We start from the raw sequence: 15,006 nt of genomic DNA, 5'->3' as shown, positions 1-15,006 counted from the left end.
CTCTCTTTTATCTTCTTCTTTTTCATTCTGTGATGTTCCCATCTCTCCTGGTCCACCACAAGTCCAAGCCTGAGTCGGTGATTGTGAGTTACTTGGTTTTCATCAAGCAGCACTCCTCCTCCAGCCAGGAGTACTCCGACATTGCAATACCCGTCCTGACCTGCAGGGGTCTGCTGTGCCCGGCCAATGAAAGGGTGCACTTCTCTGAAGAGTACGGCAACATGGACCTGCCTAAGAAGCTGCCTGGTAGGGAGAAACCCACAGTTGTTATACTGACACAAACATAAACACACATACGGACTGTTTCTGTAAAAAGAAAACTATTGAACACAAACACTTCTCCTCGCCCAGTTATTGTTCATTGCCCATGTTTGGCCAAGAAAGCAAAATATCCAAAACAATCACCAAAGCTTGTTTCTTACTGTCCTCAACTGCCATTTCCTTTTTCTTCTGGGTAAATTTCGGACATCAGCTTTGTGTGTTTGTGTGTGTGCGCATGTATTTTCTTTTTTGAGGAAAGTGGTTAGTGATTATGTTAGGGTTTGCCTCCATTGTATCCAGCATAATAGCGCATTTGTGTTTGTGTTATGTAAGTGGTAGTAGAGTGGACAACCTGTCATGGAAAATGGATCAGAACACTTGACCTGTGCTTTGAAAAGCTGAAAGAGAAGCTGTGTAGACACAAAGTGATGTTCTCTTTTGCCCATTTTAAAGACATCTGCTGCAGCATTTTATCAGGACATCCTGATGATCTGAGCCATTTGATGTTGACGTTCTCATCTAATACATTTCCATGTGACTGCAGCTGCACATCTTAGAATGAAAAAAAGTCTCATTTTGGAAAGTTTAAAAAATAGTCACCGTCACAGATTTTTGTTGACACTTGAGATATTTATTTAACAAAATAAAATAAACCTAAACTATATAATAATTGCTCTCACATATATATATATATATAAAAAACACTGTATTTATGCATGTGTTCTACACTACATTATATTGCAAAATACATGGTTTTCTCTCCTCATATACAGTATGTTCAAAGTAGCTGCTACAAAAATCTGGCATTGTAGATTTTTATTTTCCATGTTGATGTCTTCCAGGACATGCAGCTTAAGAGGTGTAAAAAAAAAAAAACCTATTAGAATATTAAGATTCTTGCTACTGCCATTCCTCCAACTTCCCCTCGGCTAGCCAGCCCTCCAGCTTTGCAAACCAGTAAAAATTTTATCCAGTTTCTCTGTGGAAACTGGGTAATCACAAGTCATCAAGCTAAATATTTGCATAAGCATGCTCCTTCGCAGATCTCTGCTTTTAGAATTCAATGTCTTATGCATGAGCAAAGTATGTCAAATGTTCTGCGTTCCACTTTGTCAGTCACTGAAAAGAGTAGATGCAGAGAGAGTCTTCTTCCTGAAGCGGGCATGAACAGCAGCAGCTCAGCTGCATGTAAGGATACAGACACTGAAACAGTCTTATTTAGAAATGGGATCAAATCTGAGACCTGTACAGCGTAGCAGTTTCAACACGTCTGGGGTTCCTTTTCATGAAAAAAATCTGATTGTTGATATCAAAAACTACCAGTTGTAAAAACTTAAAAGACACTTTCAAGGGGCGTGAGACTTTAAATAATTGGCTGAAAAGGGGCCCAATATATGACCTTTAAAAATATAATTTATTGTCAAAATAGCTCATTGTTTAAGCTCCAAGTCAGTTAATGTAGAAGCTCTGATCTTTTTGCCCCGTTTTGTTTTCTATTGGACTTATTGATAAATGTGTTGCAATGTGATTCATCCCTTGAGGCTTCAGCTCTTTTCTACCAGAAACCACAAAGGCATTGATTCTGTTAGTATTGGATACACAGTGTGACAACAACCTTCCTTTGGTGATAAAACAGCTGATTAATTGCACCTATGTTAGACCTTGATTAAATGACTGAATAACCAATATCAAAAGGTAAATGAGACACATTACCTTTGCATTACATATCTTAGTTTTCCTGGTTTTTTAGTTTTCATACAGCACTTCTGTATTATTCTTCCAACCGTAAATCCTCTTTCTCCTCCACCAGGCTGTGATTGGATCTTGCTGAGTCCCTGCTACGTGGAGACAGACGGCGATGTAGCAGGATGGAGAGAGCTGTTCAGCAGACTAGGAGTCAGAGATGGTCTCATGATTCGCAAAGAAAGACAAACACTCACTGCTACAGAACTGGTGAGGAGGACATCCCTGAACTGTTACCTCAGCTATGTAGGAATAACACTCAGCTCATGCTACAAAGATGCAATTATACTTGCCAGAAAACACTAGAAAATGGTCGTGACAGCCCTACCTGTAAGCACAAATTATAAAATGCTGTTGATATGTTGTGTAAGGCCACAATATTTACTGGTTGCACAGAGACCAGAGTGAGACGAGAATCTTCCTCTGCATTTGTGAGTCATCATGACAAACAAGGTAGTGATTAAAGGATGAAGATACTAACGATTATGAGTCACAGCAGGACTAGAGAGATCAATAGCTGCTTTGAGGATGAGCAGAAAAAGCAGGTGACTGATGGGACGTGTCACAGACAGAACAGAGGCAGTGCAGGTCAGACATTCCTGATGCCTGTTTTAGCCTGGGCTGCAGCTACAGGGGATAATATGTGGATTTATGATGATACCATCAGTCATTGTGGGACAGATGCTGCCTACATGCAATATTGGAAAGATAGCACAGACAGATTGTTCTTCCTTAAAATATCATATAAAACTCGTATAATCATTTCAAATGACGACAACAACATTGACATTTATCACATCGGTCGCTATCATCAAATCTTTTAATACACGGCAGGCCTTCCTAATTTGTGGTTAACACTGAGGAAAAAAGCAATCACATCACAAGGTCCATTTAGTAGCTGTTCCAGGCCTTGGTGTCACATTCTTTTCATCAGCAGGTGGACATTTCCAGGTTGTTGTGAAGCTGTAGGTGTCAAAATATTCATTTTTGTCATCTGCTGTTGAACAATAGTTTTCAAACAGCTACTAATTGGACCTTCAGCAGTCAGTCACTGATCAGTTTATTTTCATGAAAATAACTGACACCAGTTTAGATCATTCTTTAAACCTTTTAAATAATTATTCAAACAAAAAAGCCAAACATTGCTTAGTTTCAGCAATTGTGAGGATTTGTAAATTGATATATTGTATCAAGAAACATTTGAAGATGAAGAAGTGTGGAAACATTCCCTAGTTTCTGAATTGTTCCAGGACAAACAGAGACAAAAAGTTAAACATGATAAGAAAACAAAAAACAATAATGGTAAGTAAAAAATGTGGGAATGTGAGCCAGAACTTTGACCTCACTTAGTCTCTAGTCAGTATTAGTATTTAATCTGTTTTTAAACTAGCACATAACAGGATTTAGTCTGACTGACCTTGTGTGTGTTTTTTCTTGCCTCAAGAGGGCTTTCATACTCTGTGATCGTTTAAGGGAAGTATCTGCAGATTCATGAAACAATGAGAATGGTTGTCATTGCTGCCCTTCATGGTGGTACCCAGTACAAAAGCTGCATTGATAGATAATAAGGACAAGGTGAGAGCATGGAACAAGTTAAAAAAAAAAATTCAAATTGTCTATACAACATTGATAACTGTTTTAGTTATTAAATGATAACACGATGAAAACACTCTTATTTGTGTTTTACACCAAACAGGCATTGGACCAATCAGAGGTCTGTAGCTCAGGGTGACACTTTGTCTCTGTATGAGCTGCCAGTAGAGCGAGATCAGGGTTGATTTGATGTGATCAAACTTTGTGGTTCTGTTTTAGATTCTAGCTGCAGTGTACTCGACAGCTTTCAGGCGTTTGATAGATGACAGAGTTATACCAGAGAGAATAAAATCATAACAGTCCAGTCTGGTACAAACCTGCAAAAAAACGTCTGTAGAGCATTTCAGTCATACTGGCTTCAGATGACTTTGAACACTTAAGCGAGATGTCATTGTTAACTGTGAAGCTCATTCTTCTCCCTCTCCTCCTCCTCCGCCAGGCCTCCAGTCCCTGGGCAGCTGAAAGTGCAATGTGGCACCAAACTCCTGGGGAGGGCTGTGTGCTCGATGACTACCCCTGCGAGGAGTTTCATGCCTTGGCTACAGCCCAGCTGCCCGGCTCCCTCCTGCTGCAGCAGAGAATGGCTTTGCTGGAGCTGCTGGAGACCAACTGGGACACTGGGTAATACAGTGGAAGGCACACACTTAACATGCTTCTCTTCCTGTGTCATGTTCTGTCCAGTAGGATTATCCCATTTTAGAAGTGAGTGCATTTACGGGGTTTGTATTATGTTTAGGAAACCTCATTTCCACAGTAATGACAATGTTAATGGCTTTAGGGTTTGTCAGAGTCAGGTAGTAATTCCTGTTATTTCTACTGTGGCTGTAAAGTGATTACTGGGGTAAAGTGGGAACATTGGCTGACAGGCTCCTCCTGAGAGACTCTCCAGCCTAATGTTTGGGATGACATTGTCAGGGAGATCAAATTAATAATGTGGATTTAGCTGCTTTTACTATGGCCCCATCTTGTTAGTTACTGTTGTAGATGTGTGAGTAGAGTACAGCAGTTCAGGTAAGTAGGTCACCCAAGCTCACAAACTCATACTGGAGAGCAGTAAGCACTGCCAGAGCAGAGTTTAATTATGTCCTGTACAACCCTTTCTACCAGCCACTCTTTTATTTCACAGTTGGATGAATAATTAAAGGATCACACCAGTATTTTTGCATTTCTCCTTTATGCTCTGTGATTGGCAGCCATTTCCCAATACATGGCATCAAGTGACCATCCTGATCTTCTTAGTCTACATTCTCAGTGGCACACTGTTCAGGTGTGGCTACCAAACATCAGTGGCACAATTTTTAAATCAATCAAGAGTTTCAGTTTTATTACACCGACCTACTTAAGAACAGCATAAATGTCATCCGAAAACACTTATAATCAAGTGAACAGTAAATATTCAAGTCAAATACAGAATGAGTACAAAAGTACTAATGTGCATCTGAACTAATCAAAAGTTTGAACAAACCTATAATGTCAGGTGCTTTTCTTTATTTTTTGCTCATAGCAGAACAATGCTGACAGCATTATGAAATAACACATAAGATTGTGTGGGAAGAAAAGAATAACACAAAAATCACGTTTCCAGTTAACAGGTTAGTCTTGTTAAAAGTTAAGTGGTGGAGTTCTATAATGAGTTCATCAGTTGTGCCGAGGTCGTCAAATAATGTCAAGTCACTGTTATTGATATGGTATATTGACATAAAGTGCTTTCAAATTTCCGTTGCTAATTTACGTATTTAGAATCCTTTTTGGTGAAATTCACATTTTTTACTTAAGAAACATCATGAGTGAAATAAGCAGCCAGCAGCATGGCCGAGCGTTGCAGTGTACCAATCACAGTCTCAAAAACACAGAGTCAGACTTCCAGAGTTTTATATGTTGCAAACTTAAGGAGCCAATCCTGTCAGCTTGTGTTAGTTTCTGTATCATTCTTCTTCTTCAGAATCTCAGTGTTAAGTGTTTGAGGGGCTTCATGGATCTGCACCTTCTAGTGGAAGTGTAGAATTACATCTAAACCTTTTAACACAGAAAATGATTATTTTCATGGGAAAACAATCTAAATGTTTAAGTTTTTAGAGGTTAAGAGATTTTATGGTTAGCTGGTGACATTTTTTGCCTTCCTAACGAGACCATCAGTTGTGTTGAAGTAGTGCTGCTGGTTTACAGCAAGTAGTTCTGTTTTACTGCTGCTTCTGCAAGAACTGATTAGGTAAGCACAACAAAACAACAGTCCATCATTACTTTAAGACATAAAGGTGAGCCAGTCCAGAAAATTCCAAGGACTGAATGGTTCTTCCGAGTGCAGTCACAAAAACCATTATCAGAGGAATTTATTAGGACATGAAGGTTGTCAGAGAAAAACAAAGGAGACTCTAGAAGTATTTACGTAAGCTGTGACTTGAAAGGACTAAAATAAAACGCCTGGCTGTCATGAACATGCACAAGCTCAGATTTGTTTACTCAGTTTTTACGCCTTGTAAGCGCACGGGGTGAGAAACTGCCATCTACTGCGCTGATCAGTTTGACCTGAGAATTTCTCAGTGCATTAACTCTGATCATTTAGCACGTGCAGCGCAGGGAAATGTAGGTCACACAATTCTGCCACTTTGTTGAGTCATCCTAAGTGAAAAGAGATTCACTGAGTTACCACTCAAGTGGTTGCCATCCACACACACTGTAATAATCAGACCTCTGAAAATATACTGTGCTATTTTAAATGTATCTCAGAGAAGCTGTCATTGTGTCAGCAATTATTCTGTTTCTTCCCACTGAAAAGAGGGACTGAAAACTCCTGCAACCTTTCTTTCAGACATCGCTACTCTCAGTACCTCACAGCCCAGGTGATTGACAGCGATGGACGACCAATCAGAAGCACCAGGTCCTCCTTCTACCACTCCTTGTGTCGACTTGAATGGGTTCCAGCTTATCGCCCACAGCGAGAAGAACAGTCGGAGAAAAAGTACCTGTGTCCAAGCTCAGTTTATCTGACATCCCCTGAAGTCACCGGGCTGCTGGGGACTCACGTCTATTACGTGGACATTCACTCCAGCGAGTTCAGCAGAGCTTTAGGTGAAAATTTGTCTGCCATTGTGGACATATTTGCTGCCCATAGCTGTAGTTTTTGTTTATTCTGTAACTGCTGCAGATTGAGGCCGTTACATGATAAACAACATGGCTGTAACTGTATTCTCCTTCTTTTAGGGATGAGAGAAAGTGTCTCAGTGGAAGTTCTGATGAAGTACCTGAAGGAGTGGTGCGTCAAACCAGAGACAGATAACCAGGAGCAGAGACGCGCTGAGGACGAGTCAGAGGGGGCAAATTTCACTTCCACAGTCGAGCACATCCACAACGTCTACACCTATCTGCATACAAACTGTTCCCAGAGCAGCCTCAAGGAACTCTTCCAGCACACTCCTGCTGTGTTCGTAGAGTTTAACAGGTGCGTCATGAACTGTGCCAGCATACTATTCCAGGTTAATGTCAACATTTAAACGCCTGAGGCCACAAGTGAATCTTTGCTTCCCCAGGCATAATGGTGGCTGGTGTTCAGGACGCTTCTACCACCTGAAAGAGGTTTGCTGGAGTGACACAACAACCATGTTCCACCGCTACAAACAGCTGACTCACAGACAAGACAGCCCTGTCCAGGAGCCCAAAGTCCTGGCTCCTTTCTACAGCCAGCTGGAAGGCATGAAAGACTTCTTCATCAGGGTAAGCTCTTCTGTTACAGCCAATACCCACAGAAAGCCTTTGTAGAAGCATTTATTTACATCTGTCCCTTGCCCGTATCACATAACAGATTTCTTATCTATTAAAGTAACCCTGAGTGTTTTTTTATGCTACACATCTATTTTTCTGTCCTCTGGTGTGCTGAGTGAATCCTAATCTCCACAGACAGCTGTTTCAATCACATAAATCTCCTGCTATTTATATGTTGTGAAATAATGTAATGGTATGTGTAATCATTAATCAGGCTCCCAGTGTCACTGCGAGCTTTGTGGTCTCACTTTCAATCAATAAACCAGCTAGTCAATACAAAACAATGCTGATTTCTTCCTGCTGAGCCGACTTGAAAACTGCTTTTATCCATTAAATGTGTGCTGTCAGTCAGTCAGCTGAAGGAAGTTTGTCTAGACATCTCCTGCTGACAGTCAGAGACTTAGTTCTGACGACAGACACAAAATTGAGTTTGCCGTTGGTGTGGGTTGAATGGGTAAAGCCTCCTTTAAAGGCAATTTCAGGTTACTATTTTTCCAAAAAAAAGGTCTGTTGTAGTCTTTGTGACTGCTCACATAATTTAACCACATGTTTAAAAGTGAATCATGGTTTCTTGGACTCCTTTAGTTGTTTGTTTGCTTGCTAAGCCCCGTCTCTCTGCTGTTAAGTTTCCAAATCTCACACAGCACAATAATAAAATTGGCAGATTTATGCTGCTCTCATGGTCCCTTGATTACAGACGGAGGTAAGCAAAAGCCGGCTCCTGGATTCAGGTGTTCAAAAAGTTTCATCTGCATCTGAAAAAATCCTGGAACAGATATTCCAGCTGACTTTTGTTTTAGTTTTTCAAAGTAACACTGGATTGTATCTAATATTCATTGTACTCTGATCCAAGTACAGTCTTTTCATGGTTCCCAAATCCAGATCACCAGTGCTTTTAAGTGGGACGACATATTACAACGTGGGCTTACTTTGAAAGCACAGCAGGTAGAAAATGTTTTTATTTGAAGTGTCGGAAAAAAGAACAACAAAATAGTACAAACATCCCCTTTCATTTTCAGTTCCTTTTAAACAGTAAAGCCCTCATCCGAACCACAACAGATAAATTCAGTAATACACTGTGACTATTTTGAACATGTGTTTTATATCTTAAAAAGGTGAATCATTTCCATTAGTTAATAAAATAAACAACATTCAGAGTTAGTGTGTGGAGAGACTAGCTTTAGAAGCTCTGCTTTAGGAGGCACAATTACATAATCATTTCTGATGAATCATTTCTAAAGATCTTGTCATTATTAGAAGTATACAGTGATGAATGGCACTTCTGTTTAATTGTATAATATTTTCTTTTGATATTTGCAGCTGTTTGGGAGATTATTTCATGTGCACAATATATATATGTGTACTTTAAAGGCTTAAGAAACAACCTATTGTCTATTTTGTCAACATTTTCACTGTAATGGTTAAACATATAAAGTGAACATTTTAAGTAAATGTGCATTCACTACATGATGCAATGTTGTAGGATTTCACCGATTTCAAAGTTTTACTACATTTTGTTCCTGAAATCCACCCTGAGTCCAGCCTTCTGCTGAGGATCAGGGTGATTTTTTGGAACACAGGTATCTCGATCCCACTAAAAAAATCCTGAAGCTTTGATCCAGATCAAAACAAGGACTGGATTATGTGATCCAACCACATTATTTATGAACAAATTTGCTCAGATTACTACACATCACACTTCACAGCTGAATTTGTAAACAAAATCGAGAACTTTATTAGCCACGGCTAGCCGGCTAACATAAACTCTGAGCTGCTAAAGAAGGCCTGTGAGTGGGTTAGCACATGGAGTTTTGTCCGTCACTTGCTGATTATGATGGATATCCAGACAACAAATTACAAACAGTTTAATTTACTATGAAGGAGCTTTTCTGTGTTTGTCATTTTAATTAACCACATACCACACCACACTAATTATGAATCTGTTACCATATATCTCATGTATAGCTGCTGAATGTGGATTCCAGCCCCAACATGAAGCAGTATGTTGGTTTGTTGGAACTGATCTGTTCATCATCTCCCATACCAACTGCTGAAGTGCTACAGGATGTGTCAGTGCTCTATGCCAGACTTGGTAAGGACATTTCGATTGCCAGTGTTTTGTTTGATAGATTTTCTTGCATTCAGTGACTCACACAATTCTTTACTCCGTATGTCCCATCTGTCTGCAGCTCATTATCTCTCTGTTCAACAACTGTTATGTCTCCATTTTGACTAGCTGCACTTGCTACAACTTCCCTGTGTTCTCTGTCCTTAGATAATATAATACATATATTTCTATTTTTACAGCTCAAAAGTGTAAACCTCCAGTATCTGGAGACCAAGAAAACATGCCTCAGTACAAACTCAATCATGCTTACTGCTCCACTTTGAAAGGTGAGTAATGAATGTGTTGCAAACACAACATTTATTCCTTTATCCATTTTGTGTGTCTTATAGACTTTCTTTGGCAAGCTAGCATCATCCACCACCTGTCAGTGCATCGCATGTTTTAAAAGCAGCTGGCAAGAATTTGTTGCTGCAGCCTGGAAATACTTCACACTGGAGACTGACAGCACTGAGATAGCTAACTGTCTTGTCTGCAGTGCAAGTGATTGAATGTGTGGCAGCAGAGTTCGCAGCAGTGCTAATATAATCAGGGCCTGTAAGAAACACCATCTGAAGGGGGAAAATGCCTCTTTTATGTGGGTTTAAAATCCTCCTTTCAGAAGTCGGGGTCATGTACAACATGCTTTTAGCAGTTCCTGGTGTTGCCCTGTGTCCTGAAAGTGGCATAAAATGGGGAATTGGAACTGTGAGGCGCCCACCCACTCCCAATGCCTGGGAAGAGTTGAAGTGGAGGTGTGAGGCAAAGACGTGATGCAGAGATAGTGCGTCATTTGAAAGGCACAGGTGCATGCCACTATTCTAAAAACAATGGCAAGTTATTTATTGCAGTATGGCTCGCTCAATAACATGGTCAGCACTTGCAACAGCAGCTGTGACACAAAGCTCTTAGAAAGAGTAAAGGTGTACGTACCAAATGTGTTTGAGTTGTGCTTGAGTTCCTGTGTTTACAAATGACGTACCTTCTATTGGGCTTCATGATTGGTTCCCACTAGAGGCAAAGGCTAGACTGGAGAGAAGACGAAACTGAAGTAATGTTCAGGGGCACCAACTGCTATTTACATTACACAGCAAAGCTAACTGATGGATATAAAGACTGGACTAATGTTAGTACTTTACCAGGGTTGGTAGCTAAACAACATGAAGCTGTTGTATTGGGAGACAGTTGCCATGAGATTTGGATATTGGAGATACAACTGGTGTTTCCTCTTTCAATACAGGGCAAACTACTGATTTGTTACAGTTCTGCCTTCGTGATTTCCTTTTACGTGGAATTATAATTCCAATAATACTTTATTTTATCCATGTAACCAGTTGGATTTGTAAAAAAACTTCAATCAAAATGTACCTGATGGCTTTTTAATAATCATCTAGAAGGTGCACCAGCAAAGTGAAAAGATGTATGCTAAATGTCTAGAACTCAGTCTGTCTGTCCTTTTTGTTCTGTGTTCAGGTATGGTGTCTGATAAAAGGGTCTTCCCAACCAAAGATAACTGCTGGGTGAGTCTGGCTCGTAAACCCATGATTGGTGACAACAAAGAGTTGGAGAAGATCTTTAAACCTCACAAGCAGGTGTGTCTGCTCAACCTGCCACCACCAGAGAAGAAGGCTGCTCCCAAGAGCAGGACTGGGAACTTTGGTATGTTGCTGCCACTTGATTCTTCTTTAGTTGTCCGTGTTAGAATACCACTTGAATAAAAAAATGAAGATTATGACTGTTGTTGTATGATTGCCTGCCAGGTCACGCAGCCTCAGGAGAACAAGTTCCTAACTTCAATGAGAAGGACAGGTTTTTGTTTCTGGAGATCTGTGGAATCCGTCAGCTTTCAAAGTGTGTCAAGTCTGAGCCTCAGACTGAGAACCTGAGACCCTGTCCGTCCATGCAGGACATGGTGCGCTCAGTTATCCCCTACATCCAGAAGTTCCTCTACCACCACGAGGAGATGAATGACGTCTACTCAGAGCTGACGAACAACAACATAGCACAGAAAATCAAGCACCTTTCCTTCGGGCAGGTGAGACGATCAATCTGAAGGAGTATGGTGCAAACTGAGTAAGAGGAAATCTCTTAAGACAGTATATGGTATTTCTGGTGGAGGATTTCACTTTTTTGTTCTCTAATTAGCATAATAAAATAGTGATAGGAACAAGGTGATAAAAATTCAGTAATAAGACATTTTATTACTGCTTCTGAGTAGCTTATGACTTGGAACTAAAATCTCCTGAAAAGATGTTGGATCAATACTGAGAAGTACAAAGCGGATTTCTTGAAGTCAGAATTTCTTTTATCAAACATCTCATACTTTTCATTTCTTCACATATCAGAGCAGATGCTGACCACATGGAATTCACTGTTACACCACAGCCAGACTGGAGCAGTTATGTTGTCCATAGATAACATACAATGCAGAACAAAAGCTGTACTTAACAAAGTCCTGACATCAGAACTGCGTGTGACCAATCCAGTAACCTTTAATAAATAGGCAGGAAGCTTGTTGTTTATTATAAGCACTGTTATGTTTATCTTGCCATAAGTCTCCTGATTTCATTTTCAGTTTGACAACAAATGGTCTTTATGTTGTCTTTGCATCCTTTGTTCTCCCCTAAACATGCACACATGGCCTTTGAGTCCTCACTAACGAAGTAAAGAGATATTTTATAGCATTGCTGAGTGCCAGGGAACTTTTGGGTTTGTAGCAGCAATTTAGGCCATTAGCTAAAATGTTCTGCATGTCCTGTCATGCTGAGTTGCTCTATGTTTGTTTTCATTGTGTTTACAGTTCAATTGCTCGTGTCGTGTCTTATTCACCTTCACGCTGGAGTAGTGGAGCTGTGACACCACGAGTGCCGTGTGTTGCTGGCTTGATGACAGTCCGTGTTATCACTGATAAGTGTACACAGAGTGATGCTCTGCTTGTCTTTTAAAGTAAAGAGCTGTGAAGAGAAACTCAAACTGTCTCACTGACATCCATTAAGAGTGACTCAGCGCTCTCTTCAGCATTTAGATTCATTTCTGTCTTTTAGCAAGCCAATCTTATTTCTAGTGGTAATGCATTACTCTAGGAGGAATAATCCCTTTAAAGCTCAGTATGCTATTTGTTGCTGTATATTCCAGGGTATGTAGCCTTATTTCAAGATGATCGCTTTCTGACATTTTGAGAAAACAGTCCTTAAATATTTTCTTGTTTTGGGGCCTTTCTGCCTTAATTCAATAGGAAAGTTGAGAGAGAAAGACAGGAAAGTGGGGGAGAAGAATGGGGGAAGGACCTGCAGGAAAGGGCCATGAGCGGGACTTGAACCCAGGACTACAGCCCCTGAACATGGGACTCCAGCTCAACCAGTCGAGCTATCATGGCACCCCGGTTCTTAAATATTTTCTTTGTACCCAGACTAATTTTTCTAAGTGCTTTCATTCTGAGCGCACTAGTTTTAGGATATCTACATTCTTTGAGGCTTAATATTTTGACTGGTTTTAAGAAATCCTGTTTTGTTGGCAGATCATTTGCCAATTTCAGGTAAAATGTCCTTAATTTTTGCTCATTTTTTGAGTTGAGTTTTGGCAGTGTGGTTGATTTAGACAAGTTCTTAAAGTCATTTCCAAAGGCACACATATTGACGACCTTGTTTAGGAAGAATCTCTTCACCGTGATCACGGCAACATTCAACATTCAATCTGTTCAACAGGCGGAACTTCCTTTTAGCTCCTTCATCTCTGTCTGTGCTGCTTCTGTCCAGAGCAGGAGATTTGCGAACATAAAAGAGCAGTGCACATTTGCACTCAGCCTGTCTTTCAGTTTGTGTGTAATTAACAGCTGATTTACTTGGGCAGGAGCTCATTATGCAGTCAGCGCTAGGGACTGCTGTGTGTGAGCATTCTTCAAGTGAAGAAAAAAGCTCATCGGTGGATTTGTCTGAGATCACCAAGCTCATGAAGTAAATGATTATGTGACAGTCAGTCCTGTTTTCCACTCTTTGTGTCCCAACTTTAATTGTCACTCTCTGAGGTTTAGTTTAGCTCTGGTTCATACAACTACACTAACCTTAAAAATATCCTCTTATGAACTCGCACACACTTGAGAGTGAGGAGGCTTTAGCAAAAGGCATAAGTGCTGAAAATGAAGGTATGTTCTAACTTGCTGTTGGATTGTTTACAGGTGGGCAAGCTGTACATTCACCACCAGCTGGAAGTTGCTGATGATGAAGACGCAGTGATAGAGTTGCAGGACGTTATCTGTCTGCTGAAGGACGAGAAGGAGCTCTACATCCAGAAAGATCACCTCAACTCCAAGCTGGACATCTGCAGGTATGTGTGTTGGAAAGTGTCCCAACATTCACTCCTGCTCTCAAACTGAGTTCTAACTGCATAAAGGTCATGCACCAACAACAAAGTCATAATGTTCATCTTTTTCAACCTTCATTAAATCAAGAAAACTTCAAACATTTATAATTAAGATCTCTGGTGGAGGAATTTAGCTTTAAAAGCTTATCAAGCTTATCCTGGGAGTCAAATTTATGGATGCTGGAGGTTCTTTTGAAATGAAATGAAAAATGAAAAATACTTTATTTATCCCNATACATGTAATCATATAAAGAAAACATTTTCAGTAATTTCTTTTGATTACATTTAGCCAATCATATTTTAATTATGATGTCTGTGAGATTAGAACTGTGAGCACAGACAGTGGGAAAATTAACGATGACAGCATAAATTACTTTAATACAGTATGAGTTTTGATATTTGAGTAGTAGTTTTTTAGTTTTGAGTTGTTTTTTAAAAATAATATTTTGAGTATTTTTTTTTTCACAAAAAACGTCAACACAACTAACAATGAAACATTTACTATTGAATGAATTTGCTACTGTAATTTGTTTCATTAATGGTCTAATATACCCACTTGTGTTCAAAACACTGCCCCTGGTTTTTAGACAATAACTACTAATATTATTTATGAAACAAATGTAAATCTTTGTTTTGTTTTCTGTTGTGTGTGCATTCATTAGATACAAACAGCTATTTACATGTGTTTGCTCTGGAATCTGACTCACCAGATGTTGAGTGTAGGTATCAGCCATCGTACAACCCCTATTATGGACGTGTTAGTATTTCCGAAATGCCCCTTCAGTATGGCAAACAACAACCTCAGAGCAGCAACCCTTAAGTTGAAAATGGCTAGTTGTGATTGATTGATGCAAGATTTGGATTGTCTGAAAATGCAGACCTGCTTGGTAGTCGATAGTCATAAATGTAATGTTTACCCACCAGTTGAAGAGGTTTCATTTTTTCCAACATGTTCGGACAAAAGAATTTCCCTCTGAACACTGTTTTGCAGAAGCACTGTAGCTACATCCAGGGCTTCGCACTGCCCTAAGTGACTGCGATTAGTTTAAAGGAAAGCAAACATACCAGAGTGTTTTATTTCTTCTTTTTTCAGACCATTGTCCAGCACTGTGTAGATAGTTGTGGTTATGCAGGACTATTTGCTCTGTAATTCTGACTAAATTCTGTGTGATGAACAATATATTTCA

The 15,006-nt window shown here is 39.8% G+C and overlaps 1 protein-coding gene across 2 annotated transcripts in view; it reads left to right on the top strand.

Moving 5' to 3' along the window:
- LOC103365383 (uncharacterized) overlaps positions 1-13,832 on the top strand; it is a 47,268-nt gene extending 33,436 nt beyond the window's left edge. For both annotated transcript variants that reach the window (XM_008292812.1, XM_008292811.1), the window contains exons 30-40: positions 63-246; positions 2,072-2,214; positions 4,037-4,218; positions 6,407-6,666; positions 6,799-7,036; positions 7,125-7,308; positions 9,322-9,448; positions 9,664-9,750; positions 10,934-11,119; positions 11,221-11,495; positions 13,635-13,832. In XM_008292812.1, the coding sequence (XP_008291034.1) occupies positions 63-246; positions 2,072-2,214; positions 4,037-4,218; positions 6,407-6,666; positions 6,799-7,036; positions 7,125-7,308; positions 9,322-9,448; positions 9,664-9,750; positions 10,934-11,119; positions 11,221-11,495; positions 13,635-13,832 (2,064 nt within the window). The remainder of the gene's footprint in view (positions 1-62; positions 247-2,071; positions 2,215-4,036; positions 4,219-6,406; positions 6,667-6,798; positions 7,037-7,124; positions 7,309-9,321; positions 9,449-9,663; positions 9,751-10,933; positions 11,120-11,220; positions 11,496-13,634) is intronic.
- Positions 13,833-15,006: the final 1,174 nt, after the last annotated feature.

Source organism: Stegastes partitus, unplaced genomic scaffold (genome assembly GCF_000690725.1).
Source record: "Stegastes partitus isolate 25-593 unplaced genomic scaffold, Stegastes_partitus-1.0.2 Scaffold834, whole genome shotgun sequence".
Taxonomy (NCBI): Eukaryota; Metazoa; Chordata; class Actinopteri; family Pomacentridae; genus Stegastes; species Stegastes partitus.
Note: the sequence above shows the minus strand (reverse complement) of the source record. Positions and strands in the feature narration are given on the sequence as shown.